The 26,252-nt window shown below is 44.7% G+C and overlaps 2 protein-coding genes across 2 annotated transcripts in view; one reads left to right on the plus strand and one right to left on the minus strand.

The window, feature by feature from the left end:
- dnah7 (dynein, axonemal, heavy chain 7) overlaps positions 1-26,252 on the plus strand; it is a gene marked incomplete at its 3' end in the record, with an annotated part of 72,609 nt that overhangs the window by 24,449 nt on the left and 21,908 nt on the right. The window contains exons 26-45 of the mRNA XM_084067228.1: positions 2,335-2,433; positions 3,348-3,596; positions 8,608-8,757; positions 9,592-9,774; positions 10,567-10,743; positions 11,387-11,518; positions 12,491-12,712; positions 13,041-13,238; positions 14,021-14,176; positions 15,151-15,319; positions 15,602-15,728; positions 16,642-16,861; positions 17,332-17,790; positions 18,329-18,496; positions 19,260-19,505; positions 20,046-20,275; positions 21,175-21,505; positions 23,785-24,131; positions 24,421-24,601; positions 25,209-25,394. Coding sequence (XP_083923354.1) covers positions 2,335-2,433; positions 3,348-3,596; positions 8,608-8,757; positions 9,592-9,774; positions 10,567-10,743; positions 11,387-11,518; positions 12,491-12,712; positions 13,041-13,238; positions 14,021-14,176; positions 15,151-15,319; positions 15,602-15,728; positions 16,642-16,861; positions 17,332-17,790; positions 18,329-18,496; positions 19,260-19,505; positions 20,046-20,275; positions 21,175-21,505; positions 23,785-24,131; positions 24,421-24,601; positions 25,209-25,394 — 4,230 coding nt within the window. The remainder of the gene's footprint in view (positions 1-2,334; positions 2,434-3,347; positions 3,597-8,607; positions 8,758-9,591; positions 9,775-10,566; positions 10,744-11,386; positions 11,519-12,490; positions 12,713-13,040; positions 13,239-14,020; positions 14,177-15,150; positions 15,320-15,601; positions 15,729-16,641; positions 16,862-17,331; positions 17,791-18,328; positions 18,497-19,259; positions 19,506-20,045; positions 20,276-21,174; positions 21,506-23,784; positions 24,132-24,420; positions 24,602-25,208; positions 25,395-26,252) is intronic.
- Positions 4,738-7,502, minus strand: LOC311052415 (bromodomain-containing protein 1-like; the record flags this gene model as incomplete). The annotated part of the gene is made up of 2 exons (XM_084067381.1): positions 4,738-4,824; positions 4,935-7,502. The coding sequence occupies 2 exons, from the start codon at positions 7,500-7,502 to the stop codon at positions 4,738-4,740; spliced, it is 2,655 nt and encodes an 884-aa protein (XP_083923507.1).

Consider the following 26,252-nt stretch of genomic DNA (forward strand, 5'->3'; position numbering starts at 1 on the left):
ATCGGGGATCTCCATATGAGCATAAAGGTCTGTCTCTATCTGTCTCCATATATGGGCACAAATGGGACACAGACAGATGTTCTGTGTCACACACTAGAGAGTACAATGGGTACTCTCAGGTACTCTGACAAGGCCCACGTCATTATGACTCAGACGTATCGGTCGGATCAGCGGTGCGACGTAGGTGTGCTCTCTCTCTCTACGTCGCCCTCAGACGAGCCCTCCAACGGCGTCTGGTCATCTCGGTTCTCCATACATCTGGCCAGCTCCTTTGTGCTTTCTGCACCAGCATCTTTCCTTAGTACATCCACGTAGGTAAGTGTGCTCTAGTATTAAATAATTTGCTATATAGCCCTTTTTTTGTCCAGCATGCTGCGCTTAAGATCTCTCTGTGTCAGGTCCAGTCGGATCGGGCCCCGTTAGGGTTCGTTAAGCCCCTTACAGACCAAACAGACGCGTTCAGACTACTTCAGACTACTTCAGACTGCAACAGACTGGTATTCGGTTCGCAAAAGTTGGCGTTTAGTCTGTCAGCCGACTTGCCATTGAAATGCTAATGCCCAGCCCAATGTGGGAACCCATTTACAAATAAAAAGGAAAAACAGCGCCCCCTCTGCTGTTCTTGAGACATTGCTTTCAGCCTAGGGTATAGGGCAGCCAGGTCTGCTTATTATAAGCGACTTTGGGCTTGTTTCCCTGCAAAGTCACTTGTAAAGTAACAAGTACATTTACTCAAGTACTGTACTTCAGTACAATTTTGAGGTACTTTTACTTTACTGGAGTATTTCCAATTGTCTATACTTTTACTCCACAACAATTATTTGAAATGTTTAGTTACTAGTTAATTTGAGGATATAAATCATTATAAAACATACATTAACCACTTTAGCCCTATTTTATACCTATAAGCTATTTGAAAATAGCAGATCTACAAGCTCACAACGTGTTGCGATGCACACGTTCTGAGCTTGTAGATCTGCTATTTTTGAACTTGCACTAATAATGACTTTAGTTGATTTTTCACTCTTTAAAATATAGTATTTCTTAATTATTAATAATTACAGCTTGTAGATGAAATAACCTTCCCATTTAGATCATTGTTGACAAACGAACAGGGGACTGGTGTCTAAAAAAAATAACTTATTGACAGGAAAATCGTGCATTGATACTTTTACTCAAGTAAAACATTTGAGTACTTTTTCCACCACTGCTGATGTGTACACAACATTTTTGAAAACGGTTGTTCGAATAATCAAAATTAAATACATTAATTCATTTATTGAAATTAGCACCCAGAAAATAGCCAAAACTGAGCACATTTCGATCTATAAGGCCAAATCTAATTTGAAAAAAAAAAATATTAAGAGTATATGAAAGTCAATTAAAATTGGAATCTTACACACCTGCTCCCAATTAATTACATCACCACAGCGCAAAAGTAGGTCAAATCAATCAATCTCTCTCTCTGGGAGCGACAATGAGAAACAGTGAATGTAGGTTTTCATAGACATGGTCGCTTGTTTCTCTCACATAATCTGGCAACACTGATAGATAGCATGCTGCATGTTGTTGACACTACTTCTCTGCCACATGGCTACTCCAGTCGGCCAGTCGGCTAGCCCGTTGGCTAGCCCGACTGGACATGTCCGGTCGGCCCTGGGTCGGCCGAAAAGTTCCCGACGGACCCCCGACGGACCCCTAACCGACTGGCCGACTATATACGACGCTTCCCGACGCCGATTCGGCCCCGATTCGGTGCGGTCTGGGAGCCCCTTTAGGACACAGGTCCTGACTGTCCTCTGGTCTGTTTCGACTGGGTCTCTGTTTAAAAGTTGTCTTATTATTATTATTTATTATTATTTTTTGCCTATGGGTTTGGGTAACAAGGCCGGGTTCCATTTCGGAACGGGTCCAACTTTTTAGAGCTCCCTGCTAGAACATAAAACCACCCGGGTGCAACGTCGTACATGCACTGCTTGAGACAAGTGTCCTTGTTTTGCATTATTTGAACAAATCTGTATTAACACAGAAAAGTGTGAATTCATCAGCGAGGAAGAGCCGCAAGATTTCACACCCCAATTAACCCTAACGCTGCTGGTTACCTTGCTGTTTACTGCCATATAGCACAAAAATGATCTTTATAATGCATTATTCTCCATTGTAGCTTATGCGCCGTTGATGCTGCCACAAGCTACCTATATCTCTATTTAACTCCATAACTCCACTGTTGTCACCTGCTCCGGCAGATTCCTCCTTTTAAAAGGATATCCCCCACACACATACAGTACACTTTCTCACTCTCTTTGACACTTTCTTGTTCCTCTGTCATTTCAGCTGAGTTACCCAGAAGAGAATGAAGACATTCTGTTGCTTAGGTCCATCATCGATGTCAATCGCCCCAAGTTTCTGGCGCATGATCTGCCACTCTTTGAGGTGTGATGGATGGGTGGGGAGCAAGTTGATTGATTGATTGAATGATTGATTGATTGATTGATTGCATTAATTAATTAATATATGAATATGGGCGACCGGGCCTTCTGAGAGCACCACAGTCTGTTGATATTTTTAAAAAAGGACAAAAATCCTTCCTTCCAGGCATTTGCTTGTCTGCACTGGCTCTATGCCTTTGTGTGATTTTAAACTTTTGATAATTTTGTTTTTGTTTTTTAGTAGATATTTGCTCCAAATCAAATGTCAAATGTGTTTCTATTATTTTCATTATTATGATTAAATACATATAAAGTGGGGTCGCGGGAAGGTGCCGTTGGGTTCGCGCATTGGCAACCAAAAAAAGTTTTTTTTATCAAGAAACGAAAAAGAAAACAAAATGTTTTTGCCTATGCATGAGCGTGCTGTGTTTAGGGCTGTCACGATTATGAAATTTTACTTCATTTAAAAGATATATATATTTGACAAATATTTGCGATTAACGGTTTAATTGTGTGGTTTTAGGCCTTGTAAATAAAAGTCGCACATGGGCAGATAAAACAAAAAAAGAAATGACTGACAATGAACGACACCAATAATCAAAGTGAATATATATATATATATATTATATTTTGGCCATAATAGTATTATGGCCAAAATAGGCCATATTTAATATTTTATACAAAAAAAAATGAAAATGTTTCAAAAAATGTGTGAACCTTTCTCTACATGGAAACGATTCTGACTATTATGCAAAAATAATTGTGATTATCTAAAATGAATTGCGATTAGGCGATTATGTAATAATTGTGACAGGCCCAGCTGTGTTATCTGTGTGTAGTGAGTATGTGCGCCTCCACATGCACACACTTACGAGCACATGTTTAGAATCTCCTCCCATCTTCTCAACCAATATCCAGGGTATCACCTCAGACCTCTTCCCGGGGGTCAAGCTCCCCAAGCCAGACTACAAGATCCTTCTGGAGGCCATCAGAGACAACAGCAAGCGACTGAACCTGCAGGTCACAGACTTGTTTGCGGAGAAGATCCTGCAGATCTACGAGATGATGATCGTCCGACACGGCTTCATGCTGGTGGGCGAACCCTTTGGAGGGAAGACCTGTGCTTACCGGGTGCTAGCCGGGGCGCTGCGAGACATCTGTGAGAAGGTCAGCTACGCAGCTACTTTACGCCACCTGGTGGGCTATAGGCGGGTGGAAACCTTGTATGAGAAGGTTTTATGTCGTTGCTGTCGGGCAGAAACCATATCTCCATATTCTTAAGTTTTTGTGTTTTTGGGGCGGTGTAACCGCCCCCTATAAGTGAGGTTTGGACACTGACCAATCCTGCACCGTGATTGGCCAATAGTCTACAACGCAGTCTACAACGCTAACCCTTCCACAGTCAATGCAAATCTATACTTTTGCAAAGTCAGCCAATCACATTACAGCTAGTGTCATCACCACTAGCTGTAATGTGATTGGCTGACTTTGCAAATTCAGGACTGTGATTGGCTAGCGAAACACATGACACATGTGCAGCCCTATGAATAGCAGTATGGACTTAAAAAAACACATTTATGTTTTTTTTAAGTGAGTCATGTTGTGATGACCACACACCGCCCACTTCACACTGGGTGTGACTTTTTAATAAATTAATTAATGCCCTAATTAATGCCCTAAGTTGAAACATGGAGATAAAAGGTTTCTACCTGACAGCAACAATTGTTGGATCTGATAGATATGGGGTGGTCCTGTGGCTAATACTAAACATATTACAATGTATTTAGTAATTAATGTATTGATTTAATAGCACAGTACCACACTCTGTTCATATTACATCTTTGTGCGAGGATCTTTACTAGCTATATTTTAGTTATAGGGCCCTATTTTGCCCTGTTGCTTGTTTTCTGTATGGGGACTACTACATTTTATGTGTGGTGTTCATTAATATGCGGTGTCCCGTCCAAAGAGGCTCGCATGACCCTCTGGGTCTATGGGTAAGGGGACGCAACAAAAGCAAGGTGGTATAATGCAAAATGTAAGTTTTATTACAAGGAATTTAGATTTAAACAAACAATGAGTGCAAACCAAGCCGAGCAGGAACCACATCATAAACGTACCCAAAATGACTTCCCTATCAATATAGAACCTACAAATCTCACTATCCTAGTTCCTCAGGTTAATTTGCATTGGCAAAAGCCAAAACTTTAATGACAGGTTGCAAGCTACATTATTCTTTATCTAAAATTACTTTTTCTATAGTCTTGTGGATGCCAAAAGGAACCATCTTGGATCTAGGAAGTAATTGTCAGCTGTGCTTGTTGTCAAAGATGTGGACAAGGAAGAGTTTCTCATTGGATTTGGACTGTATCTTCGACTGTGAGAACATCTGGAGCTGGCAGAGGCAGGCGGACTCTGTTGTGTCAACACTCCGTCCTCTTTGTTTTGGGATCCATGATATGATACGATCTTGGATGCTTTTCGTGAACTCTCCGTTCTCAGTACGAGAGTGCTTTTATCATCCACAGTGTTACGGCATGCCACACTTCTAGGCATGACAACAGCGCTCGTGCCACACTGCACACCCCCACCCGGACTCCCACCGGACTCGGAAGCACAGAGTTGTTGCGATTCTAGTGGCCAGCTGGGAGCAGGTTTGCTGGCCTTAACAACAAACTTGTTAGCTATTCCTCTGTCAAGGCGTTTGATGGGGGATTCCTCCTCCTCAGCATCTCCATTGGTGTTTCGGGTTCTCTTCCGTGGAAGAAGGAGGGTCTCAAGTCTGGGAGCCACAACCGAGAGGAAAGTCTTGGCACCCAAATTTGGGGAGCATGGCAATGTTTCAACCATCTGAAGTGGATGCTGTTGGCTGACACTCTTGGACTTGCGGAAGAAGGTATTGGTATGTCTATTGTGGGTGTCAGAGGTTTTCGCAAGAATGGAGGTCGCCACGACATCGAGGTCATTGTCAGAGAGCAGCAAGTTCAGCAGCTTGTTCTCATCCTCCCAGGAGAAAGGTTGCCGTGCTTCCAGCTTGGGGGGCTCGTGGAGGTGTAACCCACTGGAGAAGTCAAAGCCAATGCACTCAGCTTCCCGCTGGGCCTTCCTGAGGATGGCCCCACCGTGGTCCTGCATTTGCACGGCAGCCTGGTAGAAGAACGTGTCCTTGGCGTTGTACTTCATGCAGTTGAAGATGATGAGATTGAAGTCAGCTTCAAACTCCTCCAGGGTCTTGTAGCCATGCTCATCAATGCACTTCCTCATGGTGGAAAAGGCCATGGGCTTCTTGATGTGTTCCAAATAGTCAGGAAACTCTTTGATGCTGACAGGCTGAGAAAAGCTTCTGTAGGTGTCCTTCTCTTGCAGTTCATTTAGAACCGCCCTGAGCAGAATGTTGGATGGAGTGAGCTGGACCTCTAATATTGATTGCTGGAGCTTTATCTCTTCTCTTTTTAGCTTCTCCCTCTTCCTGATGAGATCTAGCAGCAGGCGAGCACGCTCCAGGTTGTGACGGAGACAATGCCATTCCTCTAGTTGCTCCTTCAATGCTGGATTACTCTCCAACCTGCATTCCTGCAGTTGCTTTGTTTTCTGAGGCTGAGGTTTGGTGGCCTGGATCCTTCTGATTAGTGGCACGTTGTTTCTTGACTGCCTCTTAAGCACCCAATAGCTCAGGACACGCTCCACTAAAGGCCTCTTCCTCTGGACAGCCACCTGGTTGAGAATTGCATCCAAACTTGAGGCTGTTATGCTGGGTCCAGAGCTGGCAGGCACCTCCAACTCTGGCTCCGGTTCTTCCTGTTTACACCTCATTTTCTGCCAGCCTTTTAACCCATCACTGCCTCTTTTCTCCCCTCGTTTGTGGTGAGCAGTGCGTTTGGAGTGAGCCTCCTCATAGATGTTGAGGGGGCTCTTGTCACAGCCATCAGGTGTATGGGCACAGCAGTAAGCAGTCTTTTTTACTGTGAATGTTGTGATGCCCGATTCTGTCTCTTCTTTCACTGGTTCTATCTTCATGTATAGGCCGGCCTTTTGAGCGCAGCTGACGTGGAAGGCAGTGTAACATTTGACTTTGTAGCACTGGATGCAGGCCCCTGCCCCTTTCTCCTTACAGAGGTAACAGGTGAGCTTCCAGCGGGCGGGCGGGATATCGCTGATGCCACTGATGGGCTCGATGAAGACCGTGTCAGAGAATCCCACCTCCGGCACCCACAGGGCGCACGCCACATGTCCCCAGCGGTCATCGTCCGTCTTCTTCAGGGCGCCTCCCCGGTTAGGGCAGAAAACACACTTGGCAGGTCGGGACGGGTACTGGAGGCAATGGCGGCACAGCCACTGACCCTCTGGGATGTAGGGCACACCGTAACACCCCTGGTGCACAGCAATGTTGCATGAATCACAGAAGAGGATGAGGTCGCTGTCGGCCCCATCTCCATCCATGCAGATGCAGCAAACGGCGTCCTCGTCCACCAGTGACTGCGGGTCGCTTTGGCCCTGTATGGCAAAGTAGGACTCCTTCTCGAATCGGTCCATGAGGAATTCGAAGAGGTTGTAGGATACCTGGCTGATGCCCTTGCTCTTCCTCTTCTCATTGATCAGCTCCAGCCAGGCGTGGTCCTCCTCGTCCATGTCATACTCAACCTCCTCGTTTAGCTCCTCCGCCGTCTTCTCTGTGTACTTGTAGTACGCCTTGTGCCTCTGAGGCACTGCTGGCAGATTGTACTCTACTATGCGGAACTTGGGTTCCAACAGTGTGCGCCCACTTCCTCGATGGTGGCCGGTGCCACCGTGTGTGGCCGCCAGTGCCGCGTTCTTCTTCTCCTGGTCGTTTTGGAGGCGCACAGAGCGAACCAGAACCTGCTGTGGCTTCTCATTGTTCTCCTTCTTGCTGTTGAACTTCATGATCTCCTGGGCCGTCGGGTCATTGTCTTTGATGACGTCCATCTTGTCGTAAATGCTAAGCTGGTGCACGCAGCCATCAACCTCCAACTCCACCATACGCTGAGCCTGGGTATAAGTCAGTCTCTCCCGTTTGGGCAAAGGCTTCATGGGCGTGGAGGCCCGCTTTGACATTGCCACGTGGTGATGTCGACCTTTATGTTATTTAAATCAACTTCAAACAGGAGTGCCTGCAAGCAATGGTGATGTGGCCTGTAGAGCAGCAGCAGCAAGTGCACATTCAAAGTGATCGTCCAAAAGTCACACCGTTGCTGGAGTGACATCATTATAATCCATCTATAAATCTCTGCGTGCGTGCGTGCGCTCATGCGCTCGTGTGTGCGTCCGCTCGTGCTCGTGCGTGCGTGCGCTCGTACACGTGTCCACTGCATATCTCGATAACCATCCGTCCGATGGACTTCAAACTCGCTGTGCGTATCCGTGCAGCCGTGCAGTGAAGAAAGGATGGAATTTCTGTCTGAACGTCCGACTGATGCCAGTAATATGTCATATTGATGACATCAGGGATCTCCATATATGGGCATTAAAGGGACACAGACAGACAGATACAGATCTCTCCATATTTGGGCATATAAGGGACACAGGCAGACAGACAAGTAAAATACTGAGTGTCCCTTTTGATCCCTGATGTCATCAATATGATGTTATTTTACTGACATCAAAGACTGGCCTCCAAGTGCTATGGTAAGGGTTACTGCACAAAGTACTCTGACAATGGGTACAACAGGTACATTGGGTATTGCACAATCAGAGGGGCATGCTTTCCCTACGGCATCGTTACCAACGGGCATCGGCCTAGTTATTAGTAATAACATCTATTGTAATATTGATAATTTTATAATTATAATAATAAAATATATGGATCTCCCGGCCGACAAGTTAGTAGACTCCCAAGTCGATTGATTCTGTCAGCAGAAATGTTTGTCAATAAATTACTAAATAATACATGTATTTAGAATGGATTGAGATTGGTGCCGACCTAGCATCTTTTCACCTAACAACAATGCTGTTATGCTTCAAATAACTCGACATTGTCACCCAGTAGGTGGCCTACACCAGGGGGTCTAGATTGCTCAATGTAAGAATCGGGAGACCGCCTCCAACTCAAATAAGTCCCATATCATAGCTTAAAAAGATGACACTGATGTAACTACCTTACCGAGATCTTGTGTATATGTGCTTGTATGTAAATTAAAATGTATGCCATGTGTCCAACTAGGGTCTGATGCATGAGAACCAGGTCCAGATTACAGTCATCAACCCCAAGTCTGTCACCATGGGCCAGCTGTACGGCCAGTTTGACCCTGTCTCTCATGAGTGGTCTGACGGCATCCTTGCAGTCAGCTACAGAGCCTTCGCTGTCTCACAGGTAGTGTGGTTGGTGATCTTTGGCGGGGTCATGGTGCAATTGGGTTTCATTAGACCAAAAAAATGAATCAGTCCACTAGGACTGAGCCAAATGCAATATTTTACACTTTAACATTTTTTTGTTAAGCTCCGAAGCTTTTTTTCATAATAATATATGTGTTTTTAATAATAATTTGCAAGTGCACCAGTATAAGATATACTTTATTGTCCCCACAGTGAAATTTGTTCCAACCATTTTAGTAATGTACAAACTCTAGCATGACAAATTTGAGCTTCATTTTGTTACGTTTTTTGTCACTTTTGTGAGGTTTATTTAATTTGAACGGAAGTGCAATTGCATAAACTCTCAGAACATAGTCATCACTCAGTCTACTGAGCACACATGCTCTTTCTCAGTAGTGCACTGCTTCACACATACAGTACTGTTCATACAATACATTATGTACCTATTCATCCCTGAAGCTCCACAGTACGTGGTGGGGGATTGCGGCACCAAGGGCAACTTCCTGATGCTGGTGTTTGTCAGCATACCTTTTCCTACGACCCATTGTTCAACCTGTCACTTCCTCTGAATTTACCTAATTCTTCTCGGTGTTTTGAAGAGATGCAGGTGTCTCCTAAACCGAATAAATGTTAATGTGATGGTACATTGGCAGCGTGACCACACACACAATCCAGTTGTTATTGAACTCTTAAAGGGCATGCACAAAAATGTCAGACTAAAGTAAAAGATCAAACCTACTTCAGCAACGTTGTCGTTCAAGCTTGTTAGATGGAAATTGTTTTATAGTAAGTATAAATTAGGCTTTGCGAGTAAAGATCCCTATCTCCTTAGAGCCCAGACAGGAAATGGTTGATCTTCGATGGCCCGGTAGACGCAGTGTGGATTGAAAACATGAACACGGTGCTTGATGACAACAAGAAACTTTGTCTGACAAGCGGCGAGATCATCCAGATGTCCCCGCAAATGAGCCTCATCTTTGAGCCTATGGACCTGGAGGTGGCCTCACCTGCTACGGTAAGAAGTCTCGCCACTCGAGACACAAAGTATGCCAATTCAAATGTCTCTTTTTCAAACAAAACAATTCATACATTGTGAGTCATTAATATCCATCATGATTAACATTTAAAAAAAAACTCTTCTCGAACCTTCCAATAAAAATGACGATACAGAATGTCTGTGTGTGTGTGTGTGTGTGTGTGTGTGTGTGTGTGTGTGTGTGTGTGTGTGTGTGTGTGTGTGTGTGTGTGTGTGTGTGTGTGTGTGTGTGTGTGTGTGTGTGTGTGTGTGTGTGTGTGTGTGTGTGTGTGTGTGTGTGTGTGTGTGCACACATAGACATCAAAGGGGGCTTCAGCCCCTGCCCTTTGACCCGTCTGTAAAAAACTGGCCTCTCCAGACCATGAATGCAGCATTTACTATGGTGAAAGAAATGCAAACGCCCCCCTTTCCATGCCATACCCGAAGGCAGCATCAAGGAGAATTGTGTTTTTTTCCGAACTCTCCTGAACTTAAACGCAGCATTTTGCCTTGAAGGAATTGTCCTCTGTGTAGAAATCCATGTCGTACGCCGCAACTTCAGTAGCTATACTGACATACGGCGTAGCAAAAATAAAAAAAATAGCAGATCTACAAGCTCACAACGCGTCGCGCTGCGACGCGTTGAGAGCTTGTAGATCTGCTATTTTTGCTATTTCTTTCTAAAAGTGCCCTTTTTAGGGAATTTCAACCCCTGCCTCTCTAACATTCTCTGCACGTCCCTGTGTGTGTGTGTGTGTGTGTGTGTGTGTGTGTGTGTGTGTGTGTGTATAGGTGTCCCGCTGCGGCATGGTCTACATGGAGCCTCACATGCTGGGCTGGCGTCCTCTGATGCTGTCCTGGCTGAACACGCTGCCCGCCGCCATAAGTGCCACGCACAAAGAACTCATCACTGGCCTTTTTGACCGCATTCTGCCTGCCTGCCTACAGCTCATCAGGAAAAACACCAAGGTACAGTACTAGAGATTTGAACCTCTGTCAACAAATGAACTGTTTAAACCAGGGGTCTTCAACGTTCTCAGGCCAAGGACCCCCTAGCTGAGAGAGAGATGAAGCAGGGACCCCCTCTGTATAAAATTGTGTTTCAGATAAACTTTTGCTGCTCTTTTTTCCCTCTACACCTATAACTCTTTGCCAAAAATAGCTGATCTACAAGCTCACAACGCCTCGCAGCGCGAGGCGTTGTGAGCTTGTAGATCTGCCATTTTGGGCTAAAGTTCTCCTCAGAAAAGGGTTGCTAGGGTTGAAGTGGTTAATGTAAAAAAAAAAATCATATCACACAAAGATTTGGCGAACCCCCTGTAGTAGCTCTGAGGACCCCCTAGGGGTCCCGGACCCACTGTTGAAGACCCCTGGTTTAAACACGTCCATGTGCAGTATGAACTAAAGATGTTCAGTATTGAGTGAACATTCCATCACTTTATTTATTCATTTATCTATTCATATCGTTTTTAAATCATGGATTATAATTTCGGGTTAGGTTCTCTCAGCCACTTGGGTGTTGCCTCAACATTGACAGTTTATGAAGGTTTAGGTTTTATTTAGAGACCATTGCAATTTAAAGATGGCTGACCCCTTTTGTGATTGCTTTCAGGAGTTGTCCCCGACCTCGGACACAAACCTGGTCAACTCCCTGATGAACCTGATGGACTGCATGATGGATGAGTTCTGTGATGAGGCCAAAATGAACAGTATGGATGAGACGGATGTTTGCTCCTGGTTGGAGGTGAGAGGAGGGTCTGCTGCATGCTTGCTCCTGGTTACAGCATTGTTCTTATGCATATTAAATGATTTCAATATTTCTGCAGAAATAAAGGGGGTGGGGCACTTGGAAGAGATCATTGACCACTCTGTGAATTGCTTTCACTGTGTGAGGGATACCAATACCAAGTGTTAGTAATATTATCAGCCAGTCGGAGATGAAAAACAAAAACAAACTAAAAAGATGTGAAAGGGATGGATCTATCAGATAGATACATGGGCAACTGGTGGCCCGGGGACCACATGCGGCCCTCACATTAACTTAATGCAGTCTGTGGATCTACATCCGAGATTAAAACATGCTTGTGGTGGGAGGTGAGACACGTAAATGTGTTTGTGGTGAGAGGTGACACATCAAACTTCAAGTCACTATTCAGACACACACACATACACACTATCTATATCAGGGGTGGGCAGCTTTGATGATGGAGAGGGCCACTATATTTCCACACTCACTCCAGAGGGCCACATTGCATATTCTGTCGGGCCATTCTATGTCACACAAAAGTAGCAAAAATAGCCGATCTACAAGCTCAAAACGCGTCGCAGTGCGACGCGTTTTTAGCTTGTAGATCTGCTATTTTTGCTATTTCTGAATTAGAATCCAGATTCCTTTTTTGCTATTTTTGATTTCTGAAAAGTAACATTTTTATTTAATTTCAAATGCATTTAGTTATACTTATGTTAACTTTTTGAACTTAAATATTGGACATTAAAAAGAGAATAGAATTGTAATACCCTTTGTTTCACAAAAACAGACAAAATGCATGCATAAATGCTTCGTTACAATATAAAAGCTATTCGTTACTTTGTGTTTGCAACACAAGACAACAACAGCCACAACCAGTCTTCTGTCCAAAGATCACAAGATGAAATGTGTTTCTTCCTATTTTAGCAGCCTAGGAATACTAAAGGATGAGCTCTTCCTTTCCCGCAGGGCATTTTTGTGTTCTGCCTCGTGTGGTCGGTGGGCGCCAGCTGCGACGAGGCCGGCCGGGTCAAGTTCGACAGAGTGGTCCGAGAGGTCCTGGACGGCCCCCTGAGCGAAGAGACGAGGGCCCGTCACGGCATCCTGGCTACCGTAGAGCCTCCGCCCAAACAGCTGACCGTGCCCCTTCCCGCTGATGGAACAGTGTACCAGTATCGCTTCATCAAGGAGGTGGGCACCCGTTGAGGGTTAGATAAAAAGGGAATTACACTGTCCTCACTCTGTTCCATGCAATGCACTCTTCTTCTTCTTCTTCTTCTTCTTCTTCTTCTTCTTCTTCTTCTTCGCGTTCTGAGCTTGTAGATCTGCTATTTTCAAAAGAATTTTATACTTTTGAAAATATGCAAAAGAGTAAAAGTACTGCATAATGAGTACTTTTGAATTCCGGACTTAACTTGTAACGGAGTATTTCTACATTGCAGTATTGATACTTTTAATTAAGTAAAAAATGTGAGAACTTTTCCCGCCACTGCTCTTCGTCCTCCTCCATGTTCATTAGGGCCCAGGCAGGTGGGAGCTCTGGACTGACGAGTTGAAGGCAGCGCCCCCTATCCCAAGGGAAATTCAGTTCAATGAGATCATTGTGCCCACTGAGAACACGGTGCGCTACACAGCCCTCATGGAGCTGCTCATCACCCACCAGAAGCCCACTATCTTCATCGGTCCAACCGGTACAGGCAAGAGTGTCTACATCATAGTAAGTGGTCCGTCTGCCATGTATACTGAATGCCCTCGACGCCACTATCGTTTTTACGGTGAAGTGAGAGTCTAGTCTGGTTAAGCCTTCTCTGATCTTCTAGGCATAATACGCAAAATAATGAAGGGTCGATGCCCTCAGACCCTGAAGTCCAACTGGGAAACATCCAGCGTGCAAAATTTTGCAGGTTTTGTGCAGATTCGGTCACTTTTTGGGGGTCTTTTTGTCACTTTATTTCGGTTTTAGGGTTAGGGTAGGGTTAGGTCAGGGTTATGTTGTTTAATTCTTATTTTTGCCTGATTTTACCGATTTATTATCTGACGGCCCGGGCCCTCCAGGGTCGTGGGCCGGGAGGCGGCCGCCTCCCTGGCCTCCCCGGACGCTCCGCCACTGCTGTGCATGCTGAAAATGATCTATGCGACGCGTTGTGAGCTTGTAGATCGGCTATTTTCGGCATGCAACCGAGTGTAAAATCAGCCATTACGACGCCATCAAGGCACCGCCAACATACATTTTAGTCGACTAAATCAACTGTAGATTTAGTCGACTACAATCTTATGATATTTAGTCGACTGAAACTAGACAAAAACTAAAACATTTCAGATGACTAAAATATGACTAAAACTAAATGGAATTTTATTCAAAAGACTATGACTAAAACGTAATCAAAATTTGCTGTCAAAATCAACACTAGTATGTACTGTATATACACTGTATACATACAGAATAGTACATACATGTTATACTTGTATTTGTGTTTGTATTTGATATCTCCTGTTTAGGACTTCCTGTTGAGACGACTGCAGAAGAATGTGTACAATCCGCTGCTGATCAACTTCTCAGCCCAGACCACAGCGGCCCAGACTCAGAGCATCATTATGTCCAAGCTGGATAAGAGGCGCAAGGGAGTGTTTGGACCTCCACTGGGGAAGAAAATGGTCTGACTTCATGTTGTTCATTCTTGCTATTAGATTCACTGTGGATCTGGGTCAGACTCGTCATTTTACCTTCAAAGTCTGAGCTCTTTATTATTAATAGTAAAGAAAAATAAACTTAACTACTAGGCCGTTGGGCACCAGCCTACTTGGGAAAGATGCAAGTCGGGAATGCATGCCCCACCCTGTTATGCAATACCCATTGTACCCAGGCATGCAATGCTCATTTGGTATGTTCTTGCACTCTATTTCAATGACATGACGCGCACGTCGCTTAACACCTACACTGCAAGTCACACAATGGACAATTGATATGCATCTAGGCTTATTCCTATGTTAATTCGCTAGGTGTGAGTCGGGAGCCTTTGAAAACTTTGTTGAGGTGCGAATTTAAAGTAGTTTTAAATCTATGCGTGTGCCTGCGTGTGCTCCTGGTCAAATAGGTTCCGGCGCGGCGTGCAAGGCCGCCCAGTGAGCATTGCACCCCTGATTGTACCGTTGCCAGAGTACCTGTTGTACCGTTTGTCTGTCTGTCTGTCTGTCTGTCTGTCTGTCTGTCTGTCTGTCTGTCTTTCTGTCTGTGTCAAGTAGTTAGGATAGGGATAGGCAGTTGTTCTGGACCACCGCCTATCCTAACGACTTCACGCCGGGCACCGCTCTCCCTCAAGTCCTCGCCGTGATGTCTACCCCCCCAATTGGTTTCCTCTATGGCACTCATACTGTACTGTAAGATGTGAAATGCATTTGTATATGAGCGCCATAGAGTGCAGATGTGGGTTATCAATGGTTTCCCACAATACTTCAGCTTGTAGATCTGCTAGTTTCGCAAGTGACAGCCGTACAACGGAGTATAAATGAAGCATTAGCTGGTCTTACATGCATCTAGTAATAGATACAGTTCCAAACAGGCTTCATGCTGTATATTGTATTGCTGTATCTATTCAAATACCCACTACGCTGATGCTGCGTTTTGCCAGGTGGTGTTTGTGGATGATGTGAACATGCCGGCCAGGGAGACGTACGGCGCCCAGCCCCCCGTGGAGTTGCTGAGGCAATGGCTGGACCACCGAAACTGGTACGACATGAAGGACTGCACCATGATCAATCTGGTGGACGTCCAGATAGTGTGTGCCATGGGCCCAACAGGTGAGTCGAGGAGGAGAATTGTGATTTTTTACATCCCCGGATGTTCATTATCGTCGCTGTCGGGCAGCAACCTCGTATCTCCATGTTTCAATTTTTTGTCTTTTCTTAAATTAATGCCCTGCTTAATGACACAAGAGTGTTGCAAAAAGGTAGTGAAAATAGCAGATCTAAACTTTCAAAAGCTTGTTGATTGGCTATTTTCACTATAAAAAATGTTTTCGGACATACAAGGTTTCCGCCCCACGGGAACGTTAGGTTTTATTGTGCTTCTCTCTTTTCTAGGCGGGGGGAGAAACCCCATAACGCCTCGCTTCCTGCGCCACTTCAACGCGGTTACCATTAATGATTTTGACGAGAAAACCATGTACACCATCTTCTCCAGGATCCTTGACTGGCATCTCACCACACGGTGCGTATGATTAAAAATGCACTGGATAGTAGTAGCTTTTATCCAACAAATCAGCTGTATTATATACAGTATCGTAAAACAAAAGTAAGACAAAAGCAGCTTTCGTACATTTGAATTTTATTCAAAAGACTATGACTAACACTAAATCAAAATTTGGTGACAAAATCAACACTGGTCCCTAGTTGGGACTAAAGTGAGACAATTACAGTACATTACTGTAGTGCCATAGTGAGATCGCTAATGAGCATAATATTGTTATGGAACATTAGGTGCCAGTGTGGCCCTATTTGCATAAAACACCCATGAGGGCTCTCTCCAACAGGGCTGTCTTGAACTGTGTGGCACCATGCCAGTTTCATGACACCCTTCACCCACCCTCATAACCTGATCCCAAGCACATCTGGAACAGAGACGTTTAATCCTTTTTCTGCCGTTGTTTTCGGTAATGGTCAATGAACTGTAGTCAAGGTTCAAGGTGGTCTTTAATGTTACATCTTGCGTGCAGGTACATAATAATCACATTTCCTTTTGTTCGGCTCCTCCAACGTTGTAGCAACATTGATAATAGTAATAAAAAGACAAACAATATAAGAATAATTAGAACAACATATATACTGTACAACACCAACTCCACACAAACTTGTAGCTCAGACACTTTATACACACTTTATATTTCCTATTGATAAAGCATAAAGATAATCAAGTAAGTTACACTGCAAATACTGTAATTGTTAGTATCAATTTAGAAACATTCACTCATTGTCTGTTCATTTTGGTGAGAATAGAGTCAAGGGAGTGGCAGGTTTTGGCTAATTCCTGCTGATAACCATGTCATATTATTCGCCTTCAAATGTGTGTAATGTATATTAATCAAGCAATCAAGCAGTCCAGTAACTGACCGTTTCCATTACAGGTTTGACTTCCCCAAGACGTTTGCTGACCTGACCTCTCAGATCGTCAACGGCACCATGTCAGTGTACCAAGAGGCCACAAAGAACCTGCTGCCCACTCCCGCCAAGTCCCACTACCTCTTCAATCTGCGGGACTTCTCCCGCGTCATCCAAGGCATCTGCCTATCGCGGCCCGAGACAGCTGACGAGCCCGCTGCCATCAAGCGCCTATGGGTGCATGAGGTAACGTTTTAAGATCAACAGACGGATTGCGATACTGTAGATCAGGTGAACAATTTGTTCTGTATAATGCATCATGGTTGCAATGCATGTACTGTAGACATTGTGATGGGAAAACATTTCACTTAAACAAAACATTTATTAATGTGATTTTCGTGATTTTAGTGATTTTCTTTATTTTTTATAAAATATATTTTTGGGGGCTTTTCTGCCTTTATTTGGATAGTATAGTGTATAGCGACAGGGAGGGAGACAGGGACTGACATGCAGGAAAAGTCATCAGGCTCGGGAAACAAACCCATGGCTTGCTGTCAGGCTGCATTAGAGCCTGTGGTATGCGCCTTAACCACTAGGCCATCGGCGCCCCCATCAAAGTGATTTAAAAACCCCTATGTGATATGTGAATTAGGATTTTGCCCTCTCTCCCCACCTTTCTCTATGGACCACGTCCACTGGTACTGTACCGCCAACAGGTCCAGAGGGTATACTATGACCGTCTAGTGCACGACTCGGACCGGGCGTGGCTGGTGAGCCACCTGGAGGTGGTGTGCCGGGACCACCTGAAGGAGAACTTCCACTTCCTCTTCCAGCACCTGAACCCGGACTGGGTCGGCCGGGCCACCGAGGACGACCTCCGCAGCCTCATGTTCTGCGACTTCCACGACCCCAAGGGGGAGGACCGCCTCTACCGCGAGGTGTCCGACCTGAACAGGCTGCGGCGGGTGGCGGAGTCGCACCTGGAGGAGTTCAACAACGTCAGCAAGGCGCCCATGAACCTGGTGCTGTTCCGCTTCGCCATCGAGCACGTCTGCCGCATCTCCCGCGTCCTCAAGCAGCCGCGGGGCCACGCCCTGCTGGTGGGCATGGGCGGGAGCGGCCGCCAGTCGCTCACGCGGCTGGCCGCGCACATGGCGGAGTCGGAGCTGTTCCAGGTCAGTGTTCATTTCGTCGACTAAGACTATGACGAAAAATGTTTGTCGACTGCCTCTTTTCACTAACAAAAACTAAGTTATGATGACTAAAACTATGACTAAATGTACTGAGAATTTAGAGAGAAAATAGACTAAAATGTTAGTGAGGGACTAGTGGAGAAGAGATCCAGTGGAACTAAGACAAGTCATTTTATGCTTGGCTGTGTGCAGGTGCACTCTCCGACAAGCTCACAACGTGTCGAGCTTGAAGCTCACAAGCTTGTAGCTTGTGAGCTTGTAGATCTGCTATTTTCGGCACACAGCTGAGTATAAATCAGGCCTTTCAACGCCATCAGGGCCGGCCAAAATATTTTTTTGTCAACTAAATCAACTGTAGATTTAGTTGACTAAAATCTTATGGTATTAAGTTAACTAAAACTAGACTAAAACTAAGACATTTCAGATGACTAAAATATGACTAAAACTAAATGGAAATGTATTCAAAAGACTATGACTGAAACTAAATCAAAATTTGCTGTCAAAATCAACACTGTTCCAGGTGGAGATCTCCAAGAGCTACGGGACGGCCGAGTGGCGCGAGGACCTGAAGTGCATCATGAGGAAGGCCACGCAGGGCGACGCGCACGGCGTCTTCCTGTTCACCGACACGCAGATCAAGATGGAGTCCTTCCTGGAGGACGTCAGCAACCTGCTCAACACCGGCGAGGTGAGGGGAGTGGGGGAGTGATGGAGCAGAGATGGAACAGATGGATGGATGATTGGACGGAAGGATGTGGAAATGGAACAATTGATGGATAAGTCAAGTTAATGATTTGAATCAGTGAATGGATGGATGGATTGTTAGGTTAGTGGATGGAAAGAAAGGATAGGGAATGATACAAGAAGAAATGACGTTACAAATGTACACATTTGTATTCCAAGTATTCTATATAAGCAGTGGTGTAAAGTAACTAAGTACATTTACTCAAGTACTGTACTTAAGTACAATTTTTAGGTATTTTTTACTTTACTGGAGTATTTCCAATTTGCAGTATTCTACTCCACTACATCTCGGATCCAAATATTGCACTTTTACTCCTCTGCAACTTTTTGAAAACTTCAAAAGTAGTTAGTTACTAGTTATTCATTTTTATATTATTACAAAACACACATTAACCACTTCAGCCCGATATACATTTGAAAACTTGTGAAATGGGACATTCTACGTAATGAGTACTTTCTACTTTGGTACTTTAAGTACATTTTGATACCAATACTTTTGTGCTTTTGACTTTTACTTGTAACAGAGTATGTCTACATTGCAGTATTGATACTTTTACTTAAGTGAAAAAATGCAGTACTTTTTCCACCACTGTATATAAGTGTGTAAGTGTAAGCATCTATATACTGTTCAAAAGTATACAGTGGAAAACTCTCTCTACGTGTGATTCCATGAACTGTGGGTGAAACACATCTCCCCATGCTGCCAGGTGCCCAACCTGTTTGCGCCCGATGAGAAGCAGGAGATCTGTGAGCGCATGCGGGTCCTGGACCGGCAGCGGGAGCGTGACAAGCAGACGGACGGCGGCCCACTGGCCCTGTTCAACATGTTCGTGGAGCGCTGTCGCGCCCAGCTGCACGTGGTGCTGGCGATGAGTCCCATCGGAGACGCCTTCAGGAGCCGCCTCAGACAATTCCCCGCCCTCATCAACTGCTGCACTATTGACTGGTTCCAGGTGTGTGTTTGTGTGTGGAGGGGGGGAGCGACACAACCATGTTTTACTCCCCTTAAAGGGATAGTTCACCCCCAAAATTTATTTTTTCCTATCGATTAGTTAACCCATGGAGACTTGAATTCATGGATATATATATATTTTTTTGTTCGCATTCCTAAGCCAATAATTTGATGACCGGCAGTGGTTCCGGTAGGAGACACAGAGAGTCTCCCTTGTATCTCCTACCGGAACCGCTGCCCCTTTAAGTAACACAATTCCACACAAGGATAATAAATCCTTGTGAGGATGAGGAGGTCATTGTTCTTGTCCGCATGACATTTATTTTATCTAAATCATCAGTAATCAAGCCGGTTGCGTAAGTCCCTGCGATATACTAGCGTCATGTCCAGGGGCTGTACATTAAGCTGCCTCACGCTAAGGAAACAGGAGATAGGCTCAGGGCTCGGCAAGGCTTACTTACAACTGTGCACAACAACAAGTATGTGTGTGGTACAGTGTGTCCCCTCCAGTGTTGTCATACTTTGCACCTGTACTTCTCAGAGCTGGCCAGAGGACGCCCTGCAGGCCGTGGCCTCCCGGTTCCTGCAGGACATCGAGATGAAGGACGAGTTGCGTGCCGGCTGCATCGGCATGTGCAAGAGCTTCCACACCTCCACCATCCAGCTGTCAGAGCGCTTCATGGCTGAGCTGCAGCGCCACAACTACGTCACGCCCACCTCCTACCTGGAGCTCATCTCCACGTTCAAGGCTCTGCTGCAGAGGAAAAGAACGTAAGAGTTCCCTGTACGGGGTCATCTTCAGTAATTGTTGCCCCTGGGGTATTGTAGTTTGGGTCTGGGCTTCTTGGTCTGTCTTGATAATTCAACAGTGTTGCTTTGTACAAAGTATATAACACACCGCACCTTTAGCATAATATGCGTTGCTATCGGGCAGAAACCTCTTATCTCCAAGTTTTTGTGTTTTTTCGCAAATTAATGCCCTACTTGATCACGCTACAGCATCACACAAAAGTATCAAAAGTAGCAGATCCACAAGCTTGTAGATCTGCTACCTTAGGTTTTCACCCGACAGAGATGCGCGCGCGTGCGCGCACGTTAACCTCTGGCCCTCCCTCCTCACCAGTGTTGATTTTGTTGACTAAAACTATGACTAAAAATGTTCGTCGACTACCTTTTTTCACTGACGAAAACTAAATAAAAACTAAGCTACGATGACTAAAACTAAGACTAAATATATTGACAATTTCGTCAACAAATAAAAACTAGACTAAAATGTTAGTGAGGGACTAGTGGAGAAGAGATCCAGTAGAACTAAAAGACAAGTCATTTTATGCTTGGCTGCGCTCGGGTGTTGCACTCTGAAAATAGCAGATCTACAAGCTCACAACTGTTGTGAGCTTGTAGATCGTCTATTTTCAGCATGCAACCAAGTGTAAAGTCAGCCATTACGACATTAAGGCAACGGCAACATACATTTTAGTCGACTATAATCTCATGATATTTAGTCGACTATAATCTTATGATATTTAGTCAACTAAAAGTAGACAAAAACTAAAACATTTCAGATGACTAAAATATGACTAAAAGTAAATGGAATTTTATTCAAAAGACTATGACTAAAACTAAATCAAAATTAGCTGTCAAAATCAACACTGCTCCTCCTCACCCAGGGAGGTGATGACTCTGAAGCGGCGCTACGAGGTGGGCCTCCAGAAGCTGGAGGCGGCCGCGGCCGACGTGGCCACCATGCAGGTGGAGCTGGAGGCCCTGCAGCCGCAGCTGCGCGAGGCCAGCCGGGAGGTGGACGAGGTGATGGCGGTCATCGAGCACGAGTCGGCGGAGGTGGCCGCCACGGAGAAGGTGGTGAAGGTGGACGAGGCCGTGGCCAACGAGCAGGCCACAGCGGCCAAGGCCATTAAGGACGAGTGCGACGCCGACCTGGCCATAGCCATGCCCATCCTGGAGTCAGCCATGGCCGCGCTGGATACTCTCAGCACACAGGTAGAGGGCAGTGGTGGAAAGTGACTAAGTGCATTTACTCAAGTATTGTACTTAAGTACAATTTTGATTTTATTTTATACTTACGCTATTTGAAAGTAGCCGATCTACAAGCTCACAACGCGTCGTGACGCGTTGTGAGCTTGTAGATCTGCTATTTAGTGTGGTTGCCCGAATGGACCAGACTATAGTACCCGCGTTATTTATTTCAAGATAAACTTTATTTCGGGCCGCTACTCCTCCCACAGTTTATTTTCCCCAATTTAGTGCTATATGTCAAAATGACCGGTCTGACCGGGAATCGTGCACTTGCATAAGGCTGAGAGATTGGTTGCATAGTTTAATTGATATTGATTTATTAGTGCATTAAATTTCCCCATCCACTTTAATGGAAAAGTGAAAAAACTCAAATTCAAGTATTTTTTTCTCAGAAACCGTAAGAGCTAGAGTTACAAGACTTTGAGGGAAGGTTCATAGTTTATTGCCAAATTATTGAAACAATTATTACACCATTCGGCCTCATGGTGGCGCTATAATAGCCCACTTTACCTTTTGGCCTATAACTCTTGAACCGTAGGTCGTAAAATCAAAAACATTTTTTCCCTAGATTCCTTGGGTCATTACGCAACTCCCCATATAGGCCACGCCCATTTGCGTCTGGATAGATTTTTTGATATTGATTTATTAGTGCATTAAATTTCCCCATTCCCTTTAATGGGAATTGCAAAAACTCCCATTCAAGTATTTTTTTCTCGGAAACCGTAAGGGCTACAGTTACAAGACTTGGAGGGAAGGTTAATAGTTTATTGCAAAATTATTAAAAAAAGAATCACACCAGTCAACCACATGGTGGCGCTATAACAGCCCACTTTACCTTTTGGCCTATAACCCTTGAACCGTAGATCGTAAAATCAAAATTTCCCCTGGATTCCTTGGGTCACGACGCAACTCCCCATATAGGCCACACCCATTTCCGTCTGGATAGATTGTCCGCCATTTTGAATTTTCTTCAAAACACACTTTTAGCTCCTCCTCCCAAATATTTTGTCCAAATGTCACAAAAATCGGTACACATGATCTCTGGGCCCATGCGGTACACATATCCAAACGGCATTTTCATAGTCTTTACCGTTCGTCCGTAAATGGCTTCCAAAGTTAGTGGGAGGGACCTGTTTTACCAAAAATGACAGAAATCACGAACGAAACGTCCGGTCAATCCCAAATTTAAATCACATGTCGAGGGTGGTTTACTCAACAAATTCCCAAAAGCATTTCCATTTCCACTTTGACGCCACACATTTGCAAAATGTAACCGTTTGACACAAAAACATGATTTTTGGAGGGATCAGTTCTCTCAAAAAGAAAAGCAAGTGATCTCAGGAGTGACATGACGATGTCATCAGCCCGCTACATTTGTGGGAGGGGCCTGTTTCTTTAGTGGGACGGGCCTATTTCCTAAAATCAAAACGGCACGCGTCGTCACGAACACGGGATCCGATCGGCACCGAATTCGAATCGCGCGGCCTCCGACGGTATTCCTCCAGGCGTATTCCTCGAGTCCCGGCGGCCGCGACCCGCGACCGGCGTCGGCGCAACCACACTTTGCAATTGCCCTGAATTGCGACGCGTCTAGTTTCAAATGTTTTAGTACTTTTACTTTTGGTACTTTAAGTACATTTTGATACCAATACTTTTGTACTTTTACTCAAGTACATTTTGAATTCCGGACTTTCACTTGTAACAGAGTACTTCTACATTGCAGTATTGATACTTTTACTTAAGTAAAAAATGTGAGTACCTTTTCCACCACTGGGTAGAGGGAACGTTACAAACACGTCCCACAGTCTCGGGCCGAGAGCGCGCCACACAATCACCGCTCAATTAGAGAAAGCGATACACTCACCACTGATTTAGAGAGAATGTCTCGCTCATCTGTAACGTGGTGGATTGGTTACTGTGTGCTTTTGATCATGGTTTTTCATGGTTAAGAGTTATCCTGCCAAAGGCGCCTGACTTACAAAGCCATGTCTGAGGCAGCCTGAAAGAATGACACATTGTCAGTGTACCAAATGTCTTTACTTAGGTTTTACCTCTCATTCTACATGGCTTCATGCATTAGGAATAATAACATATTCAATCATATAAATTGATAACATTTTCATTAGGGTCAAACTCATCTCTTACTGAATGAGTGACATACTGTACTGTAGATTGCTTATGTTTCATGAGTTGTTATAATGCTGCCTGACAAAGATAACACCCAACCCTGTGTCCCCTTCCAGGACATCACTGTGGTCAAGTCCATGAAAAGCCCGCCCCCAGCTGTTAAGCTGGTGATGGAGGCCATCTGCATCCTCAAGGGCATCAAGCCTGACCGCATACCCGACCCCTCGGGGTCTGGCAGGAAAGTGGAGGACTTCTGGGGCCCAGCCAAGAAGCTCCTGGGAGACATCAGGTTCCTCCATAGTCTCCGCGTGTACGACAAGGACAACATCCCATCTAACTTAATCGCTATCATCCGCAACAAGTACGTCACCAACCCGGACTTTGAACCGGAGAAGATTCGATCCGCGTCCAATGCTGCCGAGGGCCTGTGTAAGTGGGTTCTTGCCATGGACTCCTACGACAGGTAAGTTCCACAGTTTTGACTCCTATTAATAATATTAATCATAATTATTATTATTATAACTTTATGAATATAGCACTTTTTCTAGTCTCTATGAGTTACAAAGTGCAAAACATTATTTTCACAAAGGTAATAAAAGTACAAGTGAAAATACAAATTACTGGAATGTTTAAGATGTAATCGAACCAGAGAGGCGAATTGTCTTGGGTTAGAGCATTCCAAAGCCTATTGGACCATTATTCAGTGTGAGGTCCGTGGAGGTAAAGTAAATGATCCTCCATGTGTGCTTCAGAGTGGCCAAGGTGGTGGCTCCTAAGAAAGAGAAGCTGGCCCAGGCAGAGGGGGAGCTGAAGGTGGCCATGGATAGCCTGCACAAAAAACAGGCTGCCCTGAAAGAGATCCAGGACAAACTGACTAAGCTTCAACTGACCCTGGGTTCTAACAAAAACAAGAAGGCCGACTTGGAGAATCAGGTATGCATGTGCGTGTGTTGTGCTTGCATTAAAGGACGACTTCACCAATTTTAAACCTATCTTCATATAATTGGTCCTCATAACACTCATTATAATATGACTCCATTTTTGCCTACTTGGTCTGTGTCGAGAGGGCTGTGGACAGTTTAGAAACCTGCCTATCAGTGACATCATCTGTGGGGAATCCAAGCTAATAGAAACTGCAGGCTTTCTATTCCTGGAAAGTTAGCATGCTATAATGGAAACCATTGTTCTAGTGTGTTAATAAAATAATCTTAATCTTATCTTAATCTTAAATAAAACCTGCCACTGGTAGGCGGGTTTCTGAAGTGTCCACAGCCCTCCTATGAGACACAGGCAGCGTTGGAACAAAATGGTAAACATTTTTCATGCGCATTAGTGAGGACCAATTATATGAAAATGGATGAAGTCGTCATCCTTTAAATAACAGGGAACACTGTCAGTGTCAGGGACCAGACCAGCAAACCCTTCAACAACACAGCAGACATCCACAGTATCTCCATCTTATATTTAATCATAATGGTAGAACCTCCAGACTTGTCCGGCTGACTTCTTCTTCTTTTGCTCTGCCGTTGGTCCCGTCCAGGTGGACCTGTGCTCTAAGAAGCTGGAGCGAGCTGAACAGCTGCTCGGAGGCCTGGGCGGAGAGAAGACACGCTGGAGCGAGGCGGCCTTCAACCTGGGAGAGCTGTACAACAACCTGACCGGGGACATCTTGATCTCTGCGGCTGTAGTGGCCTACCTGGGGGCCTTCACCTCCAGCTACAGACAGGTCTGTGGAGGGCATATTCAAAGGTCTCAGTTAATCAAGTGGAACCGCCTGGATTCAATCCTAGTGGTAGATATTTGGTTTCCCATGTGGGAGACCCTGGTTCATATCCAGGTGGTTAAACTGGGGGCTCATCCGGATGCGGGTGATGAAAGGGGGGTACATTTAGCATAGTAGCCTTGCCTGTGGTCCAGATATTGCCTGATATTGCCTATGGCCAGGGGGGATTTTCCTTTGGACGAGAGATATATGTTTTGGATTGCCATGCAGACCACCGGGTTCGAATCCCGGTGGTCGCATACACATTAGGGCTTTCACCAACTAGTCAACTAGTCGACTAGTATAACCACTAGTCGACCTTGTTGGTACTAGTCGAAGTTTTTTAAATGTAATTTTTAATGCTATAGTAATGGCCCATCTTACTATTATTATTATCCTCCTGACTTTATTTTTTTATCAAAAGGGGGTCAAAAGCATGCCCAATAAAAGCCTATTATTGGGCAATGGGGATCCTTGGAGACGCTGCTGTGGTGCTGTGCTGCTGTGCCAGAAGCGCTTCCCTTAAAACGCCATAAAAAAAAGGGCAGGAGGATAATAATAATAGTAATATAGTAGTAGGATGGTATTAAAACAGTGCCACCCAAAAAAAAAAATATATATATATATATATATATATTTTTTTTTTTTGTAATTTTTTTTGTTGAATTTAAATTTCGATTAGTCGACTAGTCGACTACCACTGGGTCAAATTAGTCGACCTCTAAAAATCTCTAGTCGTGAAAGCCCTAATACACATGTACTGTACTGTACTGTGCTTAAAATGTTTTTATTTTTCTAAATAATAATACTCAAATCCTGTGG

The sequence above is a fragment of the Gymnoscopelus microlampas genome (genome assembly GCF_963454915.1).
Source record: "Gymnoscopelus microlampas genome assembly, chromosome: 9".
NCBI classification, from domain to species: Eukaryota; Metazoa; Chordata; class Actinopteri; order Myctophiformes; family Myctophidae; genus Gymnoscopelus; species Gymnoscopelus microlampas.